Source organism: Athene noctua, chromosome 6 (genome assembly GCF_965140245.1).
Source record: "Athene noctua chromosome 6, bAthNoc1.hap1.1, whole genome shotgun sequence".
In the NCBI taxonomy this organism is placed as follows: Eukaryota; Metazoa; Chordata; class Aves; order Strigiformes; family Strigidae; genus Athene; species Athene noctua.
Window position 1 is genome coordinate 36,956,504 of NC_134042.1, and position 22,336 is coordinate 36,978,839.

Sequence of the window (22,336 nt, forward strand, 5' to 3'; positions counted from 1 at the left end):
TTGATGCTAAATCAGAGGGAGAGGCCTGTCTGCGTGAGGACTGCAAACACTCTGAATCCAGAGTTGGAATCTGCTTGTCTATGACTCTACTAGATGATTTTTGATTACTAGTGCTGATGAATGTGAGGGCTTAACTGATGGCTCTAGAGTGAGGACAAATGGCTGGTCTCTACTTGTAAGAGGCGATGGTGATCCAACTGGTGTTGACAGATTCAATGGGATTTGCTCAAGGGGCTTAATACTGACATCTTGAAGAGAGAATCCTTAGCCAGTTCAGCCATGCACTTATGTCAGGGCCATATATTTATTATAATTTAAAAAAAACACTTCTTTAGATGTTTTAATAGGTTATGTCTTGAACAGTAGAGAGGACCTCTGTAAACATTGTCATGACATCCAAGCTCTTGCCAGGGAAAATGTATTATCCAAGATGGGAAGAGTCAAATTCATGATGCTATGATTCTTCATAATGGTAAAGATTATCAGGCATACATTTACCAAGACTGTGGGGACACAGTCCAGGCTTATAAATGCTCCACTGGGTTAGACATCCTAGTATTCAAGTCTCTGTTGCCTTACTATACATGATCACATTTATGTTAGATTTGGAAGCTCTTTAGGTCTTTTATGTCTCTGTATAGAGATGATGTGTATGCAATAAAATGTAGTAAAACTAATGGACCATAGAAGTCTGTAACTTCACAAATTCTGAAATTAGCTTTGAATTAGTGACATGAACGAGCATCAAACTTAGAGCAAAGTCCCTCACAGTTTGTTCAGTGTGAGAACAAAACTTTACTTAAGTGTATGAGATTCACCTGGTCTCTGTTTCAACCTTTGCCCTCTCATTAGCTTTTAGGAAATAGAGCAGCATGTTGATGAAAAGCAAGCCAGGTCAGCAGGATGATACTGAATTTTGATCTTGTTTTGTTTTGCAGCTTAGAACTTTTTTTAAAGCAAAGTACAGTGGCTTTTAAGAGAAAAAAGTGTGATTGTAGATGATGTGAAGCAGAGCATCTAGAGACAAAAAATATTTAATTTCATTCCTCCAGGCTCTTAAAAGCTTCTGGAAACTGATGAAACTTTCAGTAGTGGGGAAGTAGGAGGTCAATGTTAAACTGGAAATGTCATGGCAGTCAGATTCCTTCTCTTTTGAGGGATCTCACATCTTTTACCTACACTCTGGCTTAGCCCTTTTCTTGGGTGATAATGGCTCTGAAAGGCATGAATGTTTTTATTTTTGTTACCAAGAAACTTTCCTTCCCTTTCATTTCTAAGTTAAAAATGAAGACAAGGAAAGCCAGCCAAGCAGTTCTCTCTCTCCCCCTAAATCACCTTGATGTTTGTTGTTCCAAACAGGCTTCTTTCCCAGCTTTGCCTGGCTGTTTGGTAGGCTAGTAAAGAGATGAAGGATCCTTAAAAAAATTATTTCTGCAAAGAGAGACTGAAGGAGAAACTACTGAAAATGTCTTTTAGGCTGTTTTGTCTTGGATTACTGAACTTCTCACTGTTCAGTCAAAGTATTTGGACAGCTCTTCAATCAAGCTCCTTCTTAGAGGCCATTTACCCACAGTATAGGCACCTTGCTGCCAGGGTCACCTTGTTCTTTTTCATGTTTATCTTAACAGCCTTGATGTCACCTTGTATCTTACTGCGGCTCAAATCTCCGTGTAGACTCCCCATAACTACCTCTCTCTCACCGTTATGCCTTAGGCTGTGCCTGTTCAGTAAAGCCCCTCTATACTGTTTTACTCCTGTTCTTCCTCTTTTATCTTCTGATTATCTACCTCCCACTGGCTCCTTCCTGGGCTGCCCTGACTCTGTCTGCATCCCTGTTGCTTGGCTGTCTGACATCCTGATGTTAACAACTGGGCCCTCAACACCGTCCTTCTATGCTGACATTGGATTTTAGATTTCACCCATTTGTAAGCTTTGATCTGTTTCTGAAGAAAACACTCCAGCCTCCTGTTGATTTGGAAAGACACTGTTAAAACTGCTTACATGTAATTCATCTTCATGACCGTGAAAATAAGTTTAAGTCCAATTCTATGGCAGAGGCCAAATTCTACCAGTGCAGAAGAAGTTAGTAAGGCCTCACATGTGTTGGATACTTACTGGATGATATATTCACCTTTACTGTCATGGACAAGTGCAGAAGGTAGGCTGGCAACAAATCTACCAATTAAATATTTACACTCTACCCATTACAATAAATGAATAGCTACTAAATGCTGGAACCTTGGTAATACTGGCACTGAAATAACAGGCACAAGTGTTAGTTGGCATTGGTTGGAGACATCATCCTGGGCTCCTGTCCTCAGCAGACAGCTGTTCTCAGATGACAGCCAGACACTGCTGAAATGAAGCTGCTGAAATAGTAGCTCTAGGATGCTGAAGAGCTACAGGGACTTAAGTATGCACCTGGGAAAAACCTGCCATCAAACTGCATTAGAAGCTGTAATGGCACACAGAAATCTTGGGAGTATATTGAAAAGTCCACATGTAAAAAAATGAGAAGATTGAAATTATTTTTTTAATATGTTAGATGTCAATTGGTGGAGCACTGTAGTAGCATGGACACCAATGGGCAAGGAGACAATAGGGGTGACAAAGGAGGTGCCAGTTGCCAAAAGCCATTGCCTCACTGGTCAAAAGAATATCTGAAAGCTGTCTGTTGATCTAGATAGTGAATCACAGTCTCCTAAAGGGTAAGTGAAATGCCAAAAGATGGTGCCTGGAGAGTTTTTGCTTTTAGGAGCTGGCCTTATCCTCAGCAGAGCCTGTTTTTTTCCCCTGTGCAGTGCCACCACGGAAAGAAGGCAGAAGTTGGGTGTCTCTTATCACTCCAGTACACTTAATGTGAGTCTGAGAGCAGAGCCTGGCTATCATTCAACCAATTCTGTGCCCTCCTCCTCCTCTTGATGCCAGACGGAGCCTTTTTCTTTCACAAAAGCTACTGATCATCCTCCTTCAGTCCAATGGCCTTCAGGAAAAGGGTCAATTTCAGGCTTGTGGTTCGAGAAAACTCTTTGTTTTCTCATCATTTTCTGCACTGAGGGCAGCAAAGTTCTGGCAAAACTCCTGCCACATTTCTTTTGCAAAGAAGGCAACTAGCTGGCAGTGCCTTCAATCACAGCCTTTCAGAGAGAGATGCCCAAAGCATAATGATCAGGCTGAAATTATAAAACCATTGCTGTCACACAGTTTACAAGTTCTTAGTTGAGCTGTTTGTGTATTGCTGGTTGGTTTTGTTCTGCATAGCAGCATGTAATTGAAATATTCATATGCAGATTGCAGCCCATTCAGGGTTGAATCCTGTCAGATGCTGAGCAAAATTTGGATAATGCTGAGAGATCTCAGCTGCCAAGAAAGTGAGAGGAGGCTCAGAGTAGTCTGTGTTGCCCAGCATCTGGCAGAGTGCCTTAACATTGATTTGTTCTTATGTTAGGATAAAACCGGCAAGGAACAGGAAAGCAGTTTAGGGCTCAATTAACAAACAGCCTTTAAAAAATGTTTCACTTTCTGCCTTAGGCTTTGCCTTAGGGCTAGCCTGTTTAGAGCTAAGTCTAAAAGAGAAAAACTGCTTAGATATGTAATATCCTGTAAATAGCTATCCCCTCTATAATATGGGCAATTCAAAACATCTCAGTGTCATAGACACCTCTGGAAAGGGAAGTCAATAAGTCTGGTATTGGGTCAGATTATTCAGTAGAATACTTAAGATGGGTTTTAAAATATTTATTAAAGTTTTTGTAGTGTTTGAACCAGTGCAAAGTAAAATAGTATCTTTTGGTTGTAGACTGGGCTGAAGGAGTCATATGGCTCCCATGTAGGGCCCAAGGAGACTGTTGCTTTGTCCTGGGAATGGAGAATGTTGTGGTGCAGAGATCAGAGCTCTCCTGCCGTGGGAGCATACATTAGATACATCTGTTTATTATGATAGTGGCCACTTCTTTCCTCTTGTACTTCACAAAGGTCCAGAGAGCCTATGGGTAGTTTTGACTAACTCACTTGTGTGTTCTTACAAAAGGTCATGTTATGAAAGAGAGGAATGTTTTTGGAGACGTTTTTTGGGAGAAGCAGTGGAAGTCATCTCTGCAGAGTGACTGTGACTGGGGCCCTGGTCCTGTGATTCACTTTCTATGAGTAGCTAATGCCTGGAGAGAGGACATTCCACTGCTCCTCTCCCTATCTGCAAATGATCTAGGAGACTGAAATTAAGACACTTGAACACATTACAATCCTTGTGCTCCCTTAATGGGGTTAACTGCTATACCACCCTTGGCTGAATTTTCTGAGGTTTTGCAGAGGTCTTTGTGCAGAAGTTAAAGCTAAATCAATAAAAGGGCAAGACAGGCATTCATCTGCTTTATCTTGCTAAGTTTATTTCTGACTATCAGACTTTATGAGATATTTTTGCCTTTCTTTCCATTCAAGACAAATTCAGCTGGCATCAAGAGAGAATAAATCCTTCCAGAGCAAAGTGATTCACTGTGAGTCTCCATTCAGTTTACCTATACAATTTCCCTAAGTTGTTATGACAGTGCCAAAATAGGAGATCTACTTAATGTTTGGTTGGGTTTTTGTGTGTTTTTGTTTGTTTGGTTTTTTTTTTTTTTTTCCTCCATTTTGAAGACTAGAGAAAGAGTGTGTCTGATCACACACTATCTTTGCTCCCTTTGGAGAAAAATACAGGGTCATCTTTCTAAATTAAGCTGACACAAGGTTTCTCAGCACTGTAAGCAAGACTGAATTTTGTTGCCCCAAAAATGGAGCTTGGGGCTGCTCCTGCCATGGGGAAGAAAGGGATAAGCAGAAAGGATATGTGAGATGTTGCACAGTGAGAGAATGAGCCCTGGGGAACGGGATTTGCTGGTTTTGCTTCTGCAGGAGGAACAGGATGCAGGGCTGACCTTTAGGAAGGAGTCACACCACTTTATTTCATTAGAAGAGAAGCCACAACAGCCAGCTCACAGGGAGTTTATGCAGGCTACCGTAATTTTGATCAACCCAGCCAATCAACCTCTAAGAAATACAATAATATCACTGAATCATCTAGGTTGGAAAAGACCTTGAACATCATCCAGTCCAACCATTAACCTAACACTGACAGTTCCCAACTACACCATATCCCTCAGTGCTATGTCAACCCGACTCTTAAACACCTCCAGGGACGGGGACTCCACCACCTCCCTGGGCAGCCCATTCCAACACCCAACAACCCCTTCTGTAAAGAAATGCTTCCTGATATCTAGTCTAAGCCTATCATTGCATTCCCTCTTTCTTAATGAGAGCTTCTGTGCTGAACTTACATGAAAGGCACGGTACTGGGTGTAGACCGAGGAACAGCAAATCATGTGCTGTTCTCCACCATCTCACTGTGGATTCATGTTCAAGTCTTTAACAGAAGGAGCTGATCTAAGGATGATGGTATGGGACAAAAGCATTCAACTAGGATCTTACAAAGGTTAGACAAAATGTTTTGTTTTTTAAATTGTATATCCGCTGCACAAGATGAGGCTTAAAAACTAAAACTGATAGGTTATTTTTGTAAATCCTAAGAGTCCCTTTGAAAGTCCATTTGAAGGTTAATTGATCATAAGCTCATGAACAATATGCATGTTTCATGTAAAGTTGATTAATGAATATAAACAAGCACAGGATATTTTAAACCTATCCAAGTGGTAGTAACTGATCTAAGTACATAAAATACTATAATAACTAGCATGAGTGACAAATTCTTAAAGTAAACTCCTTTTTTAATCATACAGTGTTTTTTATAGTCTTTCTTGCTGGATAATTGAAACTGCAGTTATCTAGATTATGTAAATTCAGTTTTGCACTGGAAATGTGGGTGGTTTTTTTTTAAACATGCGATATGAAAATAATACTAGAGTATTTAAAATTTCGCCTTGAAAAGCCATTCACAATTTTAAAGAGGAGTCACAATTACTCTCAGTTAAAGATGGATAGTAATTTTTCATCTTTGCTGAGACAGGATTTTTTCCCACCCTTCAGGATACTTGAGTGCTTTGTCTTCTATGGGGCTGAAGTCCTTGATTTTCTTACCATGACATATTTTGATGTGGTACCCTGCTGCTGTTCTTGGTAGACTTATTAATATCTAGTTTTACATTTAGGTCTAGTAACAGGGGCATTGACTTTTTTTTTTCCTCAGTTCTGTTTCGTTGTCTACTCCTATCATTTCGTATCTTAAGCTGATAGGGCATGAAATTGTCTACCAATTTGCTTGTGCAGTGCCTGGTAGACCTGAATTTAAGTAGGATCTCTCAGTATTATGCCATCATAATTAGCTGTTTATGTTGCATCAGCAGGAACAACTCTTCTGAATTTGTGCAGAACTTGAAACATTCTCATTATATGCAGCCTTTTCAGTCATAGACTGGCTACTTTATATTTTGCTAATCATGCAGAGATGTTGCATAACTGTGATACCTTTCTCAGCTCTACCTGCATTATCTGCTCTTTTGGTTTAGCTCCTTTACTCTACCCTTCTATTCTGCCCTGCATGTCCATTTATCCCCTTCTCAAGCAAATGGTTCACAGCTTTTTGTGGTGTATTTCCACAAAGTCCCAGCTGACAGCCTTTGTTTGTCTTTTGGGCTTATTTGACTGGACCTTGTGCAACTAGACAAAATCATGGCTGGGTTTAGAGGAGTTGCTTGTGGTATAGATTAGAACAGAACTGGTTTGCCATGTGAAGTCCCCTGAAATTACTGCAGGATAAAGAAAGGAATGGTTAGAAAAGAGATCTCCTGGCTCTTGAAATACTTCCAGCAGATTATTTCCAGTTCAGATCAGAAATACTTTGATGACATGACTTCTGATACCCTGGTGTTTCCAAATACTGTCTCATTTAGAAACCAGAGTGATGAAGATACTTGCAAATGGAAGCGGGGCCAATAAAGAAAGGAATTGTTATGACATTTCAGCTCCTTCGGAAGTGACGGCTGCCAAGTGTGTATGGAAGGATGAGTTTACAGTTAAAAAGCACAGTTTGTAATCATAGTGTGTTATCTTTTACTACCTGTGTCACAAATTTCTTGTAAATCACTTAATTTCTCCTAGTCTCAGTGCCTATAGCAATATAACTTTTTTACCTTGCAAAGGAAATTATAAGGCACAACTTTGTTTCTCTTGCAAGGCAGTATAGTAGTCATTTGTTGAGAATCATCTTGGGATTCATGGGCTGAAGGTACTTTTTTAAGGTACTTTTTTTAAATTTTCCTTTTTTTTTTTTCCTTCCCATGCTAAATACTTGCACTCCTGACCCCTCTTTCATCTACCTCATGTTCTAGTCATTTGTCAATATAAACAATCTCTGAGTTGGCAATATTTCATGCCAGGACATTGCACTGTCTTCAGCTTCACTGCAATTAATATTATGTCCTGTCATTTAAGTCCAGCCTTGTGTTCCTAATGTCAGGCTGGCTTTGTTTAATATGACCAGCAAGGTAGCATATGTTTCTAAGTTGAGTCCCACTGCCATTTCTGGACATATCTCCCATTAATCAAGAAGGCAACTTTGTCATAGTACAGCTAATGTTATCACCAAACTTTAAGTACAAAGGTGGAATAATAATGACTCCTGTTTCACTAAATAGAGTTAACACAGCTGAATAGCTTCCCTGATGGTTAATTATATTAGTCTTTTAGAACATTGACTGATTTGTTTTTATTACCAAGAAAGCTTTTGTCTTATGAAAATGACTTAGGACCACAGGTCAATGTTTTTCATGTCATATCTCCATAAGAAGAACACTGCTTCATTATACTTTGTATTCTGCCACTGCAACCTGTATGTCACTTAAATTTATTTGTCACGATACACTGCCAAGCTGCCATTAAATTTTTAAAGGATATCCAGGAAATGTTGTTGCGGTAACCTTTAGAGGAAGACATACGGAAATGGACTATATATGTTAATTAACTTTTTGATATGCAAACTTTCCAAAGTGTAAGGCCTGGTATGGATCACTACACTTGAGCAGAATATTTAGTGATGATGATCATGTTTTTTCTGTGAGACAACAGACACTCCAAGTTTGAATTACCTAGCTTTCTATTTAAACTAGGATAGTAAAATGTTGAAAAACATTTGAAATGTTTTTGAAACAATTGAAATGTTGAAAAAGAAATTAAGTCCATACTAAGCTCACAATATATGTGTCTCTTCTGTCCATCCATACTGGTCCCCAAAAATAAAATGGCCTGTGGTGCCTGCTTGTCTTGACAATGTGTAAAAATTGCAGTTCACAGTAAATGAATAACATAAGCAATACACAGGAAAGTAAAACATGTTGATCAGCTTGAGAACCCGTGGGAGACGTTCCTGAGGTGTTTCGAGTTAAGCTTAACCATGGTTCCCAGGTCTTGGACATGCCACTCTCCTCTTTGGAGAAGGAGTTGTCAAGAGAAGAGGTCACTAGCTCTGTGCTAACAAGTTGTGATTGTTCCCAGACATGTCCTGGGAGTCAAACATTGGACTGCAGGCAGGTAAACTGAAGCTGGAAAAGATTAAGCTTTCCTACTTCAGACACTACAATCTCTAAGAAGATCAGTATGTTAAGAGACAATTATAATATTAATTGTTCATACTTCAGGGCTGCTCAGACTTTCTGAAGCTAGAGTTCTTAATACTGATCCCATACAAATACTTGAAGATGGTGTAATGCAGCACTGCTGAAGAAAGGTGCATGCTACTTTTTTGCTTGCTAAACTTTAACCTGCACCCTTTCCCAGACATGGTTTGGTGTGGGGCTGCACAAATTCTTGTGGCAGTATAAAGTAACATAGGAACATGCTGGTTTTTTGGAGGTGGCAGAAGGCAGGAGCTGTGTGTAGCAAAACAAGTTTGGAATTACAGTGAGAGCAGTAATCCCAACAGGTAGGTGCTGACAGCATGCAACAGGGATAGAGTGAGGATGAAGCAGGACATGTACTGATTACCCAGGCAAGTATGCTTAAGTGAAAATGTACATGTGTGGGATGTATGTGAAAAGCATAGTGATAGACAGGAGAAAGGAAATCCATAGGCTAGGGAAAACAGAAATGTCTGCTTTGAAAGGAATGATGTTGTCCATCAATTCTGGGAGAAAACCCCAGTTTTGAAAGGTTTGACCTAACACGACCCCACTGTATATTATGTAGGAGCTGCAGCACAGTCTGAACAGCCCAAAAATTGGGTAGGGGACAATTGAATACAAGCTTTTTTCCTGTGGACATCAAGGTAACTGAAGAAAATAGAATAGAAAGTTGGTATAAACTCAGACAAAAGAATAATGGCTAAATCAAGGTTTTTGTAATTTCCCAAGCATTAGATTAGTGGGAGATTTCATAAATAACACTGAAAATTCTGATTACATACCTGTGGCTAGGAAGCTATGCTCACAGCATCTCTTCAAGTGTTAGCCTGTTTTTGTTCTTTTGGGGTTTTGCCTGGCACAAACAATATAAAAGAGGTTGCAGGAGGTCTATAATCAAGCTGAAATATTCAGAGAATGCAGATATGGCATTACATGTTTGAGAGGAGAAACTGTTGAGAGACCAGAAATATAGCAAGCCAATATAATTATTGTTCCTGTGTTCATTTGTGTCTCACTAAGTGAAAACCAAAATAGAGGCATTAGAAAGAGCTGCAGTGTATCCTTCATGGAAGTTTGCTTTTCACTACAGTGTATTTCAATATCCAAAATTGCATTTCTGGAAAGGTTCTTTTTACTTATTTTGCTGTTTTCATTAGAGTTATTATTTTTCATTATTTCTTGTAAGCTTACAACTAACCAGTATTTCTAAAAAATTCTTGCTTTTCTGAAACCAGTTTGCTCTATGAAGCACAGGCCTAGATGTGGACGCCCACAAGTTTTCCTTGAATTTTGGGGTAGCAGTAAGCTCCTAACCTGTTTAACAATTTGTGGTTTTCACATGGTTTGGGTGAATAAAATGCATTGTAATGTAGATATAGAAGAGAAATTGCTTTAAGGAATATTCTAGTGCAGTTCACTAACCATTAAGCACCGTTCTACTTTCATGATCTTAAATCTCTACTGGCATGAATCTTTTATATCCTGCAGTACAAGTTGTAATACTTGGATAACTAATACAGTTAGAGCAGTTGTTCATTAAACCTGAGAAAGTTTGGAATTGCTCATGATCTGTGAGTAACTGAGTCTCTATTTTGTGGTATTGAAAAGTTTTTATGTTTTAATAAACAAGTATTCTTGAATGTGTTCCTGAACTTGATTTTAGTCGTGACTAGTTAAAAAAAAAAAAGTAATTTGAAATGTGTTTTTGAGACCAGCAATTTGCAAGTCTATTTTCTGTCTAGTAGTATATGTTGTTTCTGCACCCTTTTTATCTGGGGCTCTTAATGTGAGTTTATTAGGATGGGAATTAGAACTAATGACATTAGATAAGATGAGGAGACAATGCCGGAGAAATAAAGAGGTATTGCAGAAGTCACAGAGGCAGTTATAAAAAAAAAAACCACAAGGCCAAAACTCTTCTACATACGTAATCATGTGTCAAATTCAGCAACTCTTTATGGAAATTACGTACACTGAAATGATGGCATGTTTAACTGGAGTAGGTCAAACCAAAATTGTTTAACATTTTATTCATTTAAAAAACATACTTGGAGCTATTCTGAAACTAACCACATTTTTAGGCCAAAATGGGCTGAATAATTATGCATTTATTTCTCTTGAAACTCCAGGTTGGTACCACTCTCCTGTCTGATTGATGCCTGTGTGATTGAGTTGGCCTCTGAGATATCTTTGGGCCAAAATTGTCTCCTCTGCCCAAATGAACTTCAGGCCCCTACTATCTGTGCTGCCCCACTGCCAGGGGGTGTTGGAGGACCCAGTTTCTCATGCTGATGTGATTCCAGTCTGTCTAACAGGTGACACTGGAGACCTCCCTGTGGCTGTCCACTATGCAGGATGGGCCTCAGGCACCTGCAGTCCAAACCTGTCCTGCCAAATGCTTTTCATTTTTGTCATGTTTATTAAGATATACGTACCAGCAGTACTATAGCAACTGTGTTAATACTCTAACACACAAGCAAGGTAACCTAGCTTCAGCAAGGTAAATCATCTTTCACAATGAGGTAGACCACCTTTAAGAATAAGTTAAATCACCTTAAAGTATTTTGTATTATTCTGAAGATATTGGGGATTATAGTCCATAAATATGCAGTAACCAAAGAATATTTGCACTACAGTACTTTGTGCCTCACTGCTTGTATTTAGGCTCTTACCTTTGCGGACAGTGAGGTAGTGTGAGGTGTTTCTCTCCCCAGTTAAGAGCTTGGCTTTTTATCTCAAGCATGCCATGGAATTAAAAGGTGGCCTGAAGACAGCAGGATAGGAAGTACATTAGATGAGGAACAGAAACTTGTTCCTGTGTGACTCCTTAGCTTGCACCCAGGACCTTTGCACAGCACCCAGGACTGTACTTAGACTTGTGTTTTCAGGCTTGTAACATGGGCCTGGGATGCAGGAGACAAGAGCTGGAGATGGTGAAACACGTGAGGTGGGAAGTACGAGGGCATGGAGAGCTGGATCCTAGTGGGTGTTATTCATGTGCAATTGGAGAATGAAAGAAGCAGAATTATTTAGAGACAGAGATGAGAGGATAAAATGTGAAATGGAAGTACAAATACAATTCTTCTTTAAAACTCACTGTGATAAGTCATTCCTGGGTTCTTTTCTGCAGGGCTGCTACTTGCCCAGTAGGTTCCTGTGCTGTACTGTGACATTTCTCCCCAGGGGCAGAACTTTGCACCATTCCTTGATGAACTTCATGAGGTTTCTGCTGTTCCAGTCCTTGAGTTTATTAAGGTCCCTGTGTGTTGAATTGTGGCTTTGTATCTATTGTAGCCATGATTCCCCTAAAATGGACATTATATTAGCTTTTTTTTCTAGTCATCAGAGACTACCTCTGATTGCTGCAGTTTTTCACAGGTGATAGGTGGTCATGCTGGCCATCTCTGTGGGCATCCAAACCAGCCCCTTAGATTTGAGTATGTCCAGACTGTAAGCAGTTCCTGGCCTATTGCTCCCCTGCTTCTGGTTGCCCCTCTCCTTTGCAGACTATGTTATATGCAGAGGTCCCGGAACAGGCTTTGTCTGTGAAGGCAGTTAAAAAAAGGCATTTAGCCTTCCCAGTGTTGTTCACTACTAGTTCTTCTTCACCCATCATCACACCCATGTTTTCACTGAGCTTCATTTTGCAGGCTCAGGGATCTGTAGAATCCCTTCTTCGTCAGCTTCTGTAATTTGAGCTTCAGATGGCTTTGACTTTCCTGACGTTGTCCCATATCATGCAGTTGTACTCCTGTTTCATTGCTTCTCCTTGCTTCCATTCCTTGTACACTCACATTTGAGTCATCAGCAAGCTTCTTCCTAAGCCAGGTGACGCTTCTCTTTTTACCTGTTTCTGAGATAGTTAACTGTTTTGCCTGTTAAAAATGTATTTAAAATAATATATTTAGTCTTCTCAGAAATGGGTGGATTGGAAAAGAGAAAACAGTCTGAAAAACTTCAGTATAAGCAATCTATTTGACAAAATCATAATCAAATGCAAAAGTTATTAGGAGAAACTGTAGGGCTACAGTCTTTAGCAAAAAATGTTTTAATGCTATCGATAAACTGAAATATTTTTCCTTGTTTGTTGTTCATTAATACCTTCTCCCCCCACTATCTGTAGGGAATGAGTACCATGTAACCAGACAGCTATAAACCTTCAGCTGCAGACCACTGACAAGTCTATGGACCACCAGTTTGGGAAACCTCTGCTTTACACCTCTCAATTATTCAACGTTTGTGTAAGTCAGATACATTCTGGTATTATGTAGCTAAATAATTTTATAGCCATATTCATTGTAATGCTAAGAGATTGAGACACTGCATGAACTGTTTACTAATGCAAATTTTCTCTAACAAGTAGGTAATAAAAACTGAAAGTGTATGTGAGTTATAAATATGTCCTTAAGATGTGCATGAAAAGCTGTGTGCTGTTTAGTCTGAAGAAATCTTTGCCACAGTGACGCATGACTGTCTTACATAGGTATTGTAGTGGTTACAGGGTTGGGGATTTTTTTTTATATGAAACTTGGGCTTAAAACAATATTGCTAATAACAACTAAAGTGCTATTATATTGGGATTTAAGACAAGGCTCAGCTATTCTTGTTTAATAATCCAAATAACATGTAGAAAACACTACCCTGACAGTCAGGAAATATTATATTGCCCTTGCCACTTGAGTATTTCAGGCAAAGACAAACATTAGTACTTCAGTGGCTGTGCACTTTTTAACTTTAGAATAAGAGATATTATGTAAATGCTGAAATATTACAGGGGGAAAACAATTGGACTGATATACATTGAAGTGTCTTATGAATGGAAACTGAAACAGAAGCTATAGAGAAACCACTTAAGTCACTGCTGAGATGCATCCGTCTCTGGTAATGCATAAAAGCTAATTAACAGTGCAGTGAACTGGAGGCAATTCAGAGGGAAATATTATTAGATTACAATGTAAAAAAAAAAAGTGAAAAGTCTTTTAGATCATTGACTAAGGTTATGTGAATATCTACAAATGTCCATAAGCAACCTTGACAGTAAGGAGGAAGAGACTGTCTGGAGATGTTCCTTGAGGTGCTGTGTCTGTAGGAGCAATAGGATTAGGTGATTAGGTTGTGATGTAAAAAGTGAACGCCTTTTCCATGCTAGTGTCTAGCAGCTGTTGAGTCTGCATCCATATAGCCCCTAAATGCAGATAAGAAAACACTGTCACTGATTTAGCACACTCTGGTATTTGCCCAGATAATGTAAATTGTGATTTTTCTATTGTATATATAAATGAGAACTGCAAAAGCCACTGATTACTGAATCCCAAGCTTGGATATGTTTCAAGGACTAGAAGAGTCATTGTTTCATGCATTTAAAGCTAAGCTAGAAACTGCTGCTCAGAGCATTTTGAGAATAGTCCTGTTCTCACAACAAGGTGGGCTTAATACTCTTAATAAATCCTTTTAGACTGTATTTCTTATTACAGGATGTTAGAGTTTTCTAGTGCCAGCACTGGCTGAACAGGTTCCGAAAAGTTATTCACCTCATACATCCCCATTTGCATAGACCTTAATGTTTTCATTCTGGATTTTGGTTTGTAGGGACATGTGCATAGAATGCTTTGTGGAAAATAAGTGCTTAATCTGTGCCTGCTCCTGCTAGTTGAATTTTCCTCTCCCAAATTTTGTTACCATTATCTAGATAGGTTTGGGATATGGAGTTGGTGAACAGTAACAGGCTACTACTGATGTGATTGAAGACACCTAAATGCAAGACAAGTCTCGAATCTCTGTTGATTCCATTTCTTTTGCTGTCACTTTCTTCTCTCCTAGATTTTTCAGCATTTCCCCTTGTAGGTTTTCTATGCATGTTATGCGTGTTCTTATATCACTGTCAGAATTACAGGTCTTTATGGCTTTAGCCCTATTTCTTCTAATCAAATGATAAAATGAGGTGGATCTGTCTGCATCTTTACTCAGGTTAAGAATAATTAATGTTCTAACAAATTATTTCCCTTCCATCCATGCTCAGTTACTTCCGGGATCTCGCTTTCTCTGTTGATATCCAGAATGAAGGTTTAATAGGGCTGCATCTTTGAGTGGTATTGGTGAAACTCAGTAATTAGTCACCCTATGAGAATGTGCTGTTGTTTAAAAAAAGCTATGAAGATTTGAGCTTGCTCCTTGCTTGTTTGAACTGAGTGCTTGCTGTGTGCCTTATTGACTAACGAGTCATTTGAAGAGTTCATATACAACTCATTGATGCCTATCACAAATACAAGAACAAAAAAATACCCCACAAATCTTTTTATTTCCATGAACAGGTTTTGATGAGTTGGTGTTTTGATGAATGCCTAAGCTCTGCAAATGAAGGTCCAGCAGAATTCCTGGGAAAGTGAGCTCTGTAACAACTGGAAGCAAAGCTGTAGTAGATTGATACTTTCACTTAGCCATTGCCCTAGTATGTGTGAGCTGGTAGTCAGTTGGCAAAAGGAGACAGAAATATTTCTGTTCATATGAGGAAGGATATAGATCTACTAGTTACACTGGAGTAAAAACAAAACAAGAGAGAGAGGAAAATGGTGTGAAAACAGCAATTTGAGTTATTGTCACAAGAGAGCATTACACATGGCACCACATAATGCATAAGTTAATTATTACAAAATTATTTGAAAGATAAATAAGAAAGCACAGCACCTGACAAGAATGATATTCAAATAAATAAAATCTTATTTGGAAGTTGTTTACATTTGAAAAAGTACATCTGTAAGTTTAAGGGTAGATGACACTGATTTGTGAGAATTCAAAGAATTTGGCAGAATTCACCAGTCCAGTGAAATTAATTTGAGGCTGTTTTTAATGGTTGACATTTTTTCCCTTGTAAAGTGTTTATTGATTGTAGTAGGCTCCTCCTTGCTGGAAACTACCTGAATTCTGTGCAGCACTCCTTGAGAAAGCAGTGCTGGCAAACCACGCTCAGATGTAATGAGTAAACATCAGTATTTTTGCACCTTACATGGTTCCTTCATGGGTGTAGTTTAGAGAAGTGCTGGCAGTGGCTGCACTTGTTACCTGGACTCTGCAGCAGTGTGGCAGATTATCACCAAACCTGTGACACCCAAGATGGACTATCCCAGAAATTTCCCCCATTGCTTATTGCTTCTCATGAGTATCTTCCCCTTGCCAAGTTTGGCTGTTTTACTCAGCAGAAGGAGGTGAAGTGGGGCTCTGAATGGGAGTTCCCATCTTGGTGCTAATCTAGAAGTAACCAGGAAAGAAACAGGAGGAAAGACAAGATCAATATAGTAAATGAGGTGAGGAAGAAAAACACAAAAGCAACAGAGACAAGCCAATTAAAAAAAAAAAAACAAACAAAAAAATGGGCTGAGGGGTAAATCTGCTCCTTGGGTCCAGATGTATCCAGCCTCACCAGTGCAGTCCTAAGCACAATGGATAACCTGGTAGAGCTAAAGCATTCTTTGAAACATGACATTTGCATACAGTACGTTTCTGCAGCATGATGATATGTTCTAAAAAGCAATTGTGTGATGTGTGCTATCCAACCTTCCCTGAAAAATTGGGACCTTAATGTTGATATGGGTCATGACATGGTTACAGATCCTAAGTTCTAAGAGTTCCATATAACACTGAAATTAATTTGACCGCTGTGTACCAAAATCTAATTTATTTTCTTATCATCTCCCAACCATTAAATTGCTAGAGCTGAACTGTATAAATGCTTTAAAGAAAGGCAGCTCCTAGTCACTAAGGAATACTGCAGAAAATTTGCCTTCCAAACATCGTTATATAACGCCCACTTATTTTAATTAGACTTTTGCTCTCAAAGTCCGACTTTACCTTAGTGTCATGATCACTGAAACACAGTAGAGATTTGTGATAACAAATGCAATCTATCTGACTTTTTCAGCAGTGACTTTGCCTCTAGTATTATGTCTCTCAGCCATGTGAGCCCCCAGCATCTACTTGCAGTGTTGTCTATTATTAGTGCTTACTCAGAATGAGTCTTGTTCTCTGCTATCAGAAGTGCAAAAAATGTCTGTGTAAGCATTGCATAGCTTTAATTTTTCTACAGAAGAGTGGTCCTCTGGGAGGAAAGTCAAATAAACAGCAGCCTAAACTGTACTCCAGATAGCTGAAAACCAGGAGTGGGACCAAACCCAATTATTCACAGGATGATGCTGATGTTAGTCTTTTCTCAGGAAGAAACACCAAGCAGAGATTTTTTTTGAAGTAAATCCCAACTAATTAAAGGTTTTCCTTCCAGTCTTACTTGAGAACTATTGCTGTATTAAAGTCTTTGGCAAGCATGGGAAAGATGTCATTAACTCCTCTACCTCTGCTGTCAACTGCCTCTTCCTCCTATGTTTTCTGTGACATGTCCTGTTGCAGAACATGGAGACCTATTTGGGCAGGCACTGAATACTATTTCAGTGTACAAACCAAAAAAACCAAATCATACATTTGTCATATCGTAAAAAGGTGATTTCTGTATATAAGTGGCAACAATCCGTTTCTATTTTTCAGTCCCACATTCTTGCACTTCTAACTGAGCAGACCAAACAATTTGTTTCCATGTAATTGTGTTAGGCCTACAGGAAATTCCTGATAATTGTGCTACTCATTGTTATGATGATGAATTACTGTGTATGTTTCTGCCATGCTCATTAGTCTTTACAGTCCTCACCCTGCATGTGCACTGAGATGAATTGAACATTGAGACTAAAAGTCGGTGTCCCTGTGAACCATATTATTTTAAGGTCGCCTTTTATTATTTTGCTTTCTGACATTAGCTGCTCCTTTGATTCTGAAAATGGGAGACATCATAGTTTTTTCTCTCAATGTCAGATTTAGACTCTGAATACTTTATAGAACATGTCATCCCTTAGTCAAAAGGCAGGAACTAATTCCAAGATTAAGTGCCTTACAAAAACAATAAAACAATCCTCCATATAGACATTGAGAAGTGCTTTGGAAAAGAGGGAAAACAGTCATATCAAAAAGGAAGGGTGGGCTCTGCCTGGAGAGAAGAGATATAGCTGATAAAAATTCAGGAGTATATAGATTGGTAGGGGAATTTGAACAAAGCTGTTTAGGGAAAGAGAATAAGCAAGGTAATAATTGAATGATACAATCCAGAGTGAGCATTTGCAGCAGTTTATTTTACTGGATTGTTTACTTCTCAGAGCAGTCACTGCAGTTAAGCAGGAAAAGAAATGCAGTTGAGCATCTGCTGCATGTCATTTCTCTCAGTGGACACTACAGTTTTTGCCAGTCATGACACATATGCACAAGAGACATGTTGGGAGAAAGCTTGAAGACCTTACTCAGTCATCTATCAGTATATAATCTAGTACAATAGCTAAACACCTAATGCATATGTTACACTGGGAACTATACCTGTGTAAACCTGCATCCATAATCACATTTATTATGGTCAATTCCTACAAAAATGCTGTAGTGGAGAAGATGAGACTAAATGCACAGAGATCACATGGGTAATAATATTGTCTGCACTTTTTTTTAGGGAAATTGATTTAGGGAACTGATTTTTACAGATCAAGCTATTGACAAAAATACTAATTTTTGCTTAGATTCTTTTAATGAAAAGCAACTTCTCTTTTTTTTTTGGTCAGATATGAACTATCAAAAGATGAAGTTATGTTTCTGTAGATACATTGCCTCAGTGCTTCATGGGTCTTTTGTTGCCTGATGTCTCAATTTACCAAAATTCTGGTGATTTTTCAGTAAGGAGGCCAGCAGCAAAGCTTCTGAATACATCTAATTGATCAAAGGTTACTAGCTGATGCCATCCATGCTCGGAGACACTGCTGCAAAGGCCGGACCCAGCTTGGAGTATAGCCAAGTTTACCATCTACAGAGCCTGATGAAGAAGCTGAGAGATGTGAATTTTTAGCTCAAATACTATCCTCTGATAATGCATCTAGATGGCTTGCAAACCTGAGGTGATATGAAACTTGGAGTGTGTTAACTTGTGATCACCTAAATCTGACCATATATGTATGACTTAGAATTACCCTTAAGCCCTGAGATCACTCTTATGTAGCCCTTTTAAAATATTACTGGTGCTTTCTGCTTGATTGGTTCCAAAGACAGAGCATGCAACACATCCTTGTACTCTTGAGGAATATATATGAATCCGCTTGTGCTGTGCTTTTCTCCTGTTGACCTCCTCTTGAATTATAGGCGGGAAACATCATAAGCCACTTCTTATGAGTGCTGCATACACTGTGGCAGTAACATGGCCTTTCCAGATATAGCTCCTGTTCAAGTTCCTAAATTCCAGAGATTCAGCTGGAAACTGTGATACCTAAACTTGTCATGTTTACCTGTAGAGTCTGTGGGCTAAAAGTTTGCTTCAGTTGCCCACAGAGAGGAACTGCTGTCATTTCAGATGCCCTGGAGTATGCAAGACACCCTGACAGGTCTGGGAGACCTATTGTCAGTGGGAAGACAGGTGGGTTATGCTGTCTCATCTCAAATGGCACCGCCTCCCTCTGTGTGGGCAATGGATTGAGCCCTCAGTATCAAAGCCTTTATTAGAGTCAATAAAGATCAAGCCCAGAGTCACTGGAGCTGAGTGATTCAGCTCAGCAGCTGCTGGTCCCTAGGTTAGGGTGAACTGAATTGTGCTCTCGATTGCATTGGCTAGATTTCTGCTGAGTACAGCAGGCGGATAAACAACTGATGCAATTGTGCATGCCTACATGTAGATAACTGTGTTTAGATAGCTTAAACACAGAATATTTTGAATGGTTAAGAATTAGTTTTTAGAATTTGAAAGAATAATTGCAGTAGCTTTCTTTCAGAACTAATACAGAGCAATTGGTGTACCAATAAAGTTTAAACATCTCATAGTGAAGTATCTGTTTATGGGAGGTTATAATGGGAAACAGAGGTATTTACCTTGTATACAAAAATTAACATATAAGGCAGACCAACCCACAAACGACCTGTTGCGCAGGTTCCCAAAGGAAAACAGTCTATTGCTTTAAAATAAGATGGTTTTAAAATGCTAGAAGACACATTAATGATCGGTGAAATATTGGCAAAAGCTGAACAGGAACTAGATAGCATCACCACTGGTTTTGACTGCTCTGATCCCAGTAGCTTTGTGGGGCATGATTTCCCATTTCTCATTAATGAGCGCTAACACGGAAAAGGTGCGACGTTTCTTTCAGTAATAGATTTTTCAGGGATTAAAGGGCTGTGCTTTACATGCTGCTTATGTGTTACAGGGCTGGCCTTGCTGCACGGAGGACAGAGGTGCAGTAGCATTCACATGTGCAAAATTTAATTACTCTGATTTATCAAGCAATTATTTTTCCTACTAGTTTTATTTAACTGTGGGAGATCTCATCCTTTCTTTAAGCATAATGAGTGCATTTGCTCCAGGAGGCAATTTGCCTTTCACAGATGAATTCTCTTTAACAGTGACTTTGCCTTTATTTTTCATTTTCAAATGAAATTGCATTCTCAATTTGTTAGTAAATTTAAGTAGTAAATTTTTTAGTATATCTGAACAGTGAATTCTTTATTGCATGATGACAGAGCTTCTGCAGGAAAGTGATTCCTATCCAAATTTCCTTTTAGACAATAATGTTAAGCCATACTGGTGGAAGATGGAATTTTTGAGTTTGAACCAGCAGGCTGGAGAAGATCTTGTATTCAGGTTCTATTTCTTGCATGACAGCACTTCTAGTATATAACACAAATTACAATCATCACTACAATTTTTCAGCCATTTAAGTGAATTAAGGAGTCTTCTCTTTCCAAAATAGTTGATACAAATGTCCAAGAAATAGTTTTGAGCCTGTAAGTGTCCGACTTGCACAAGGTTTTAGTGCACAGTTTCAGTGAGGGGACAGCATGTCATCTTGTGACTATTACTTGTGATTTAGCACAGTGCTTGCTATATTTACTGGTGGTTCTCCTGTTCAGAAGGATCTAACTCTTCCTTGCATCACGGAAAGAGCTTGTTTGTGCTATCTACGTCTGTGGTTTCTTCTGAGTGATCAGTTAAATCAAAGGAGGTGAATTCTTATTCTAAAAAATGGGCCTGATGGAGAATTGGGTCAGTTAAGTTGACCTGTTTCCACTCTCTTGGGGATAAAGTCTTCTTTGAGAGCATTTAAAAAGAACCATTACTGAGGAACCCTCAGTCACAGGATGATTTGTTTTTTATAAGTCACAAAATGACTTGCATATGGCAAAACTCCAGATTTCAGTGGTGAGGGTCTAAAATCTGACAGCAACCCTCACTGGGCTGTGGAAGCTGATTCCTTCTGGTTTTATTTCCATTCTCTTTTTTTTTTTTTTATGCATGTCAAACATTTTCTAGTATTTTGTCCATTTTACTTTTAAGCATATTCCATCTCAAACTTCCGTTTTTCTCATTTCACAGAATCATTGGGTTGGAAGGGACTTTAAAGTTCACCTAATTTCACCCCCCTGCCATGGGCAAAGACACCTTCCACTAGACCAGGGTGCTCAAAGCGTCATACAACCTGGTCTGGAACACTTCCAGGTATAGGGAATCCACAACTTCACAGTGAAGAACTTCTTCCTTGTATCTAATTTAAATCTACTCTCTTTCAGTTTAAAGACATTACCCCTTGTGCTATTGCTACATGCCCTTGTAACAATTAGTAATTTCATATTGTCTGTTCAAAATTATTGTGCTCAACTGGTCTTTATAACTTCCAATTCATGTAGAGCATCCCAGCATGTTCCCGTTTTTACCAAGCCTTCTTATACTTTTTTGCATCACTGCTTATTGCATACATATAGGGTGGCATCTTACAAAGCCTGTAACTTAACTTTCCCCAGATCCATTTCCCACATTCTCGACAGCAGAAAGCAGCCTAATTTTCATTAGAAAAACCATCCAGTTTGAATGAAAATAATTAGGATGTAGCAGAAAATAATCCATGCAGACTGCAACAGGAGAAGAGATGCTGTTCACCTGAGGTATTTTTGCTTTTGTTCTTGAATACTTCAGAGCTTTTGCTTGATTGATCTGTGATAGATGCCTTTAATGTAACTGCAATCTAGGATTCACAGGATCTCACAGAATCACAGGAGGCTGAGGTTAGAAGAGTCCTCTGGAAATTGTGCAGTCCAAACCCTGCTCAAAGCAAGGTCAACTACAGCAGATTGCTAAGGGCAACATCTCCAGGGACGGAGTCTCTATAACATCGCTGGGCAGTGTGCTGCAGTACCACTGTCAGAATAGAAGATTTTTTTTTCTGAAGTTTAAATGGAATTTCTTGTATTTTAGTTTGAGACAACTGTTACTTGTCAGTGTCTCATGTACTGCATTGTGATGCAACATTTGTGAAAGGAAAGTTCATGTAGTATCTTTGATAGCACACTGAGTTAATTTTTTAATTGATCTATTTATAGTGTCCCAAATGCTCAGGCCGGAAGAAACCATTAGAGCCATGTAGTTTAATCTCCTTCAGAAGAAAAAACATAAAGTCGTGGTCAGTAACTTCTACATAAGGGCAAATAATCATCTGTTGCAAGACATTATATTTCATATTTCATGTACTCATATCTTCAAATTTAACTAGAAGTAATTGCAAATCTACTACATCCATTGATAATTTGTTCTAGCAGTTACTTGCCTTTATCCAAAAATATAGAGAAAAACAACTGATAAGTTCACAGAAAATAAAGCAGGAAGAGGCTCAGGATGCCAC

General features: G+C 38.9%; 1 protein-coding gene across 5 annotated transcripts in view; it reads left to right on the plus strand.

The window, feature by feature from the left end:
- Nucleotides 1-22,336, plus strand: part of TUNAR (transmembrane neural differentiation associated intracellular calcium regulator) — a 175,814-nt gene that overhangs the window by 96,361 nt on the left and 57,117 nt on the right. For 3 of the 5 annotated variants that reach the window (XM_074909261.1, XM_074909258.1, XM_074909259.1), the window contains one exon: nucleotides 12,730-12,847. Coding sequence is in view for 3 of the 5 variants with exons in the window: in XM_074909258.1 (XP_074765359.1) it covers nucleotides 12,791-12,847 (57 nt within the window). In the remaining 2 variants the exon portion in view is untranslated. Of the gene's footprint in view, nucleotides 1-12,414; nucleotides 12,435-12,729; nucleotides 12,848-22,336 lie in introns of those variants that run through there. The other 2 variants (XM_074909260.1, XM_074909268.1) reach the window with 2 other exon arrangements.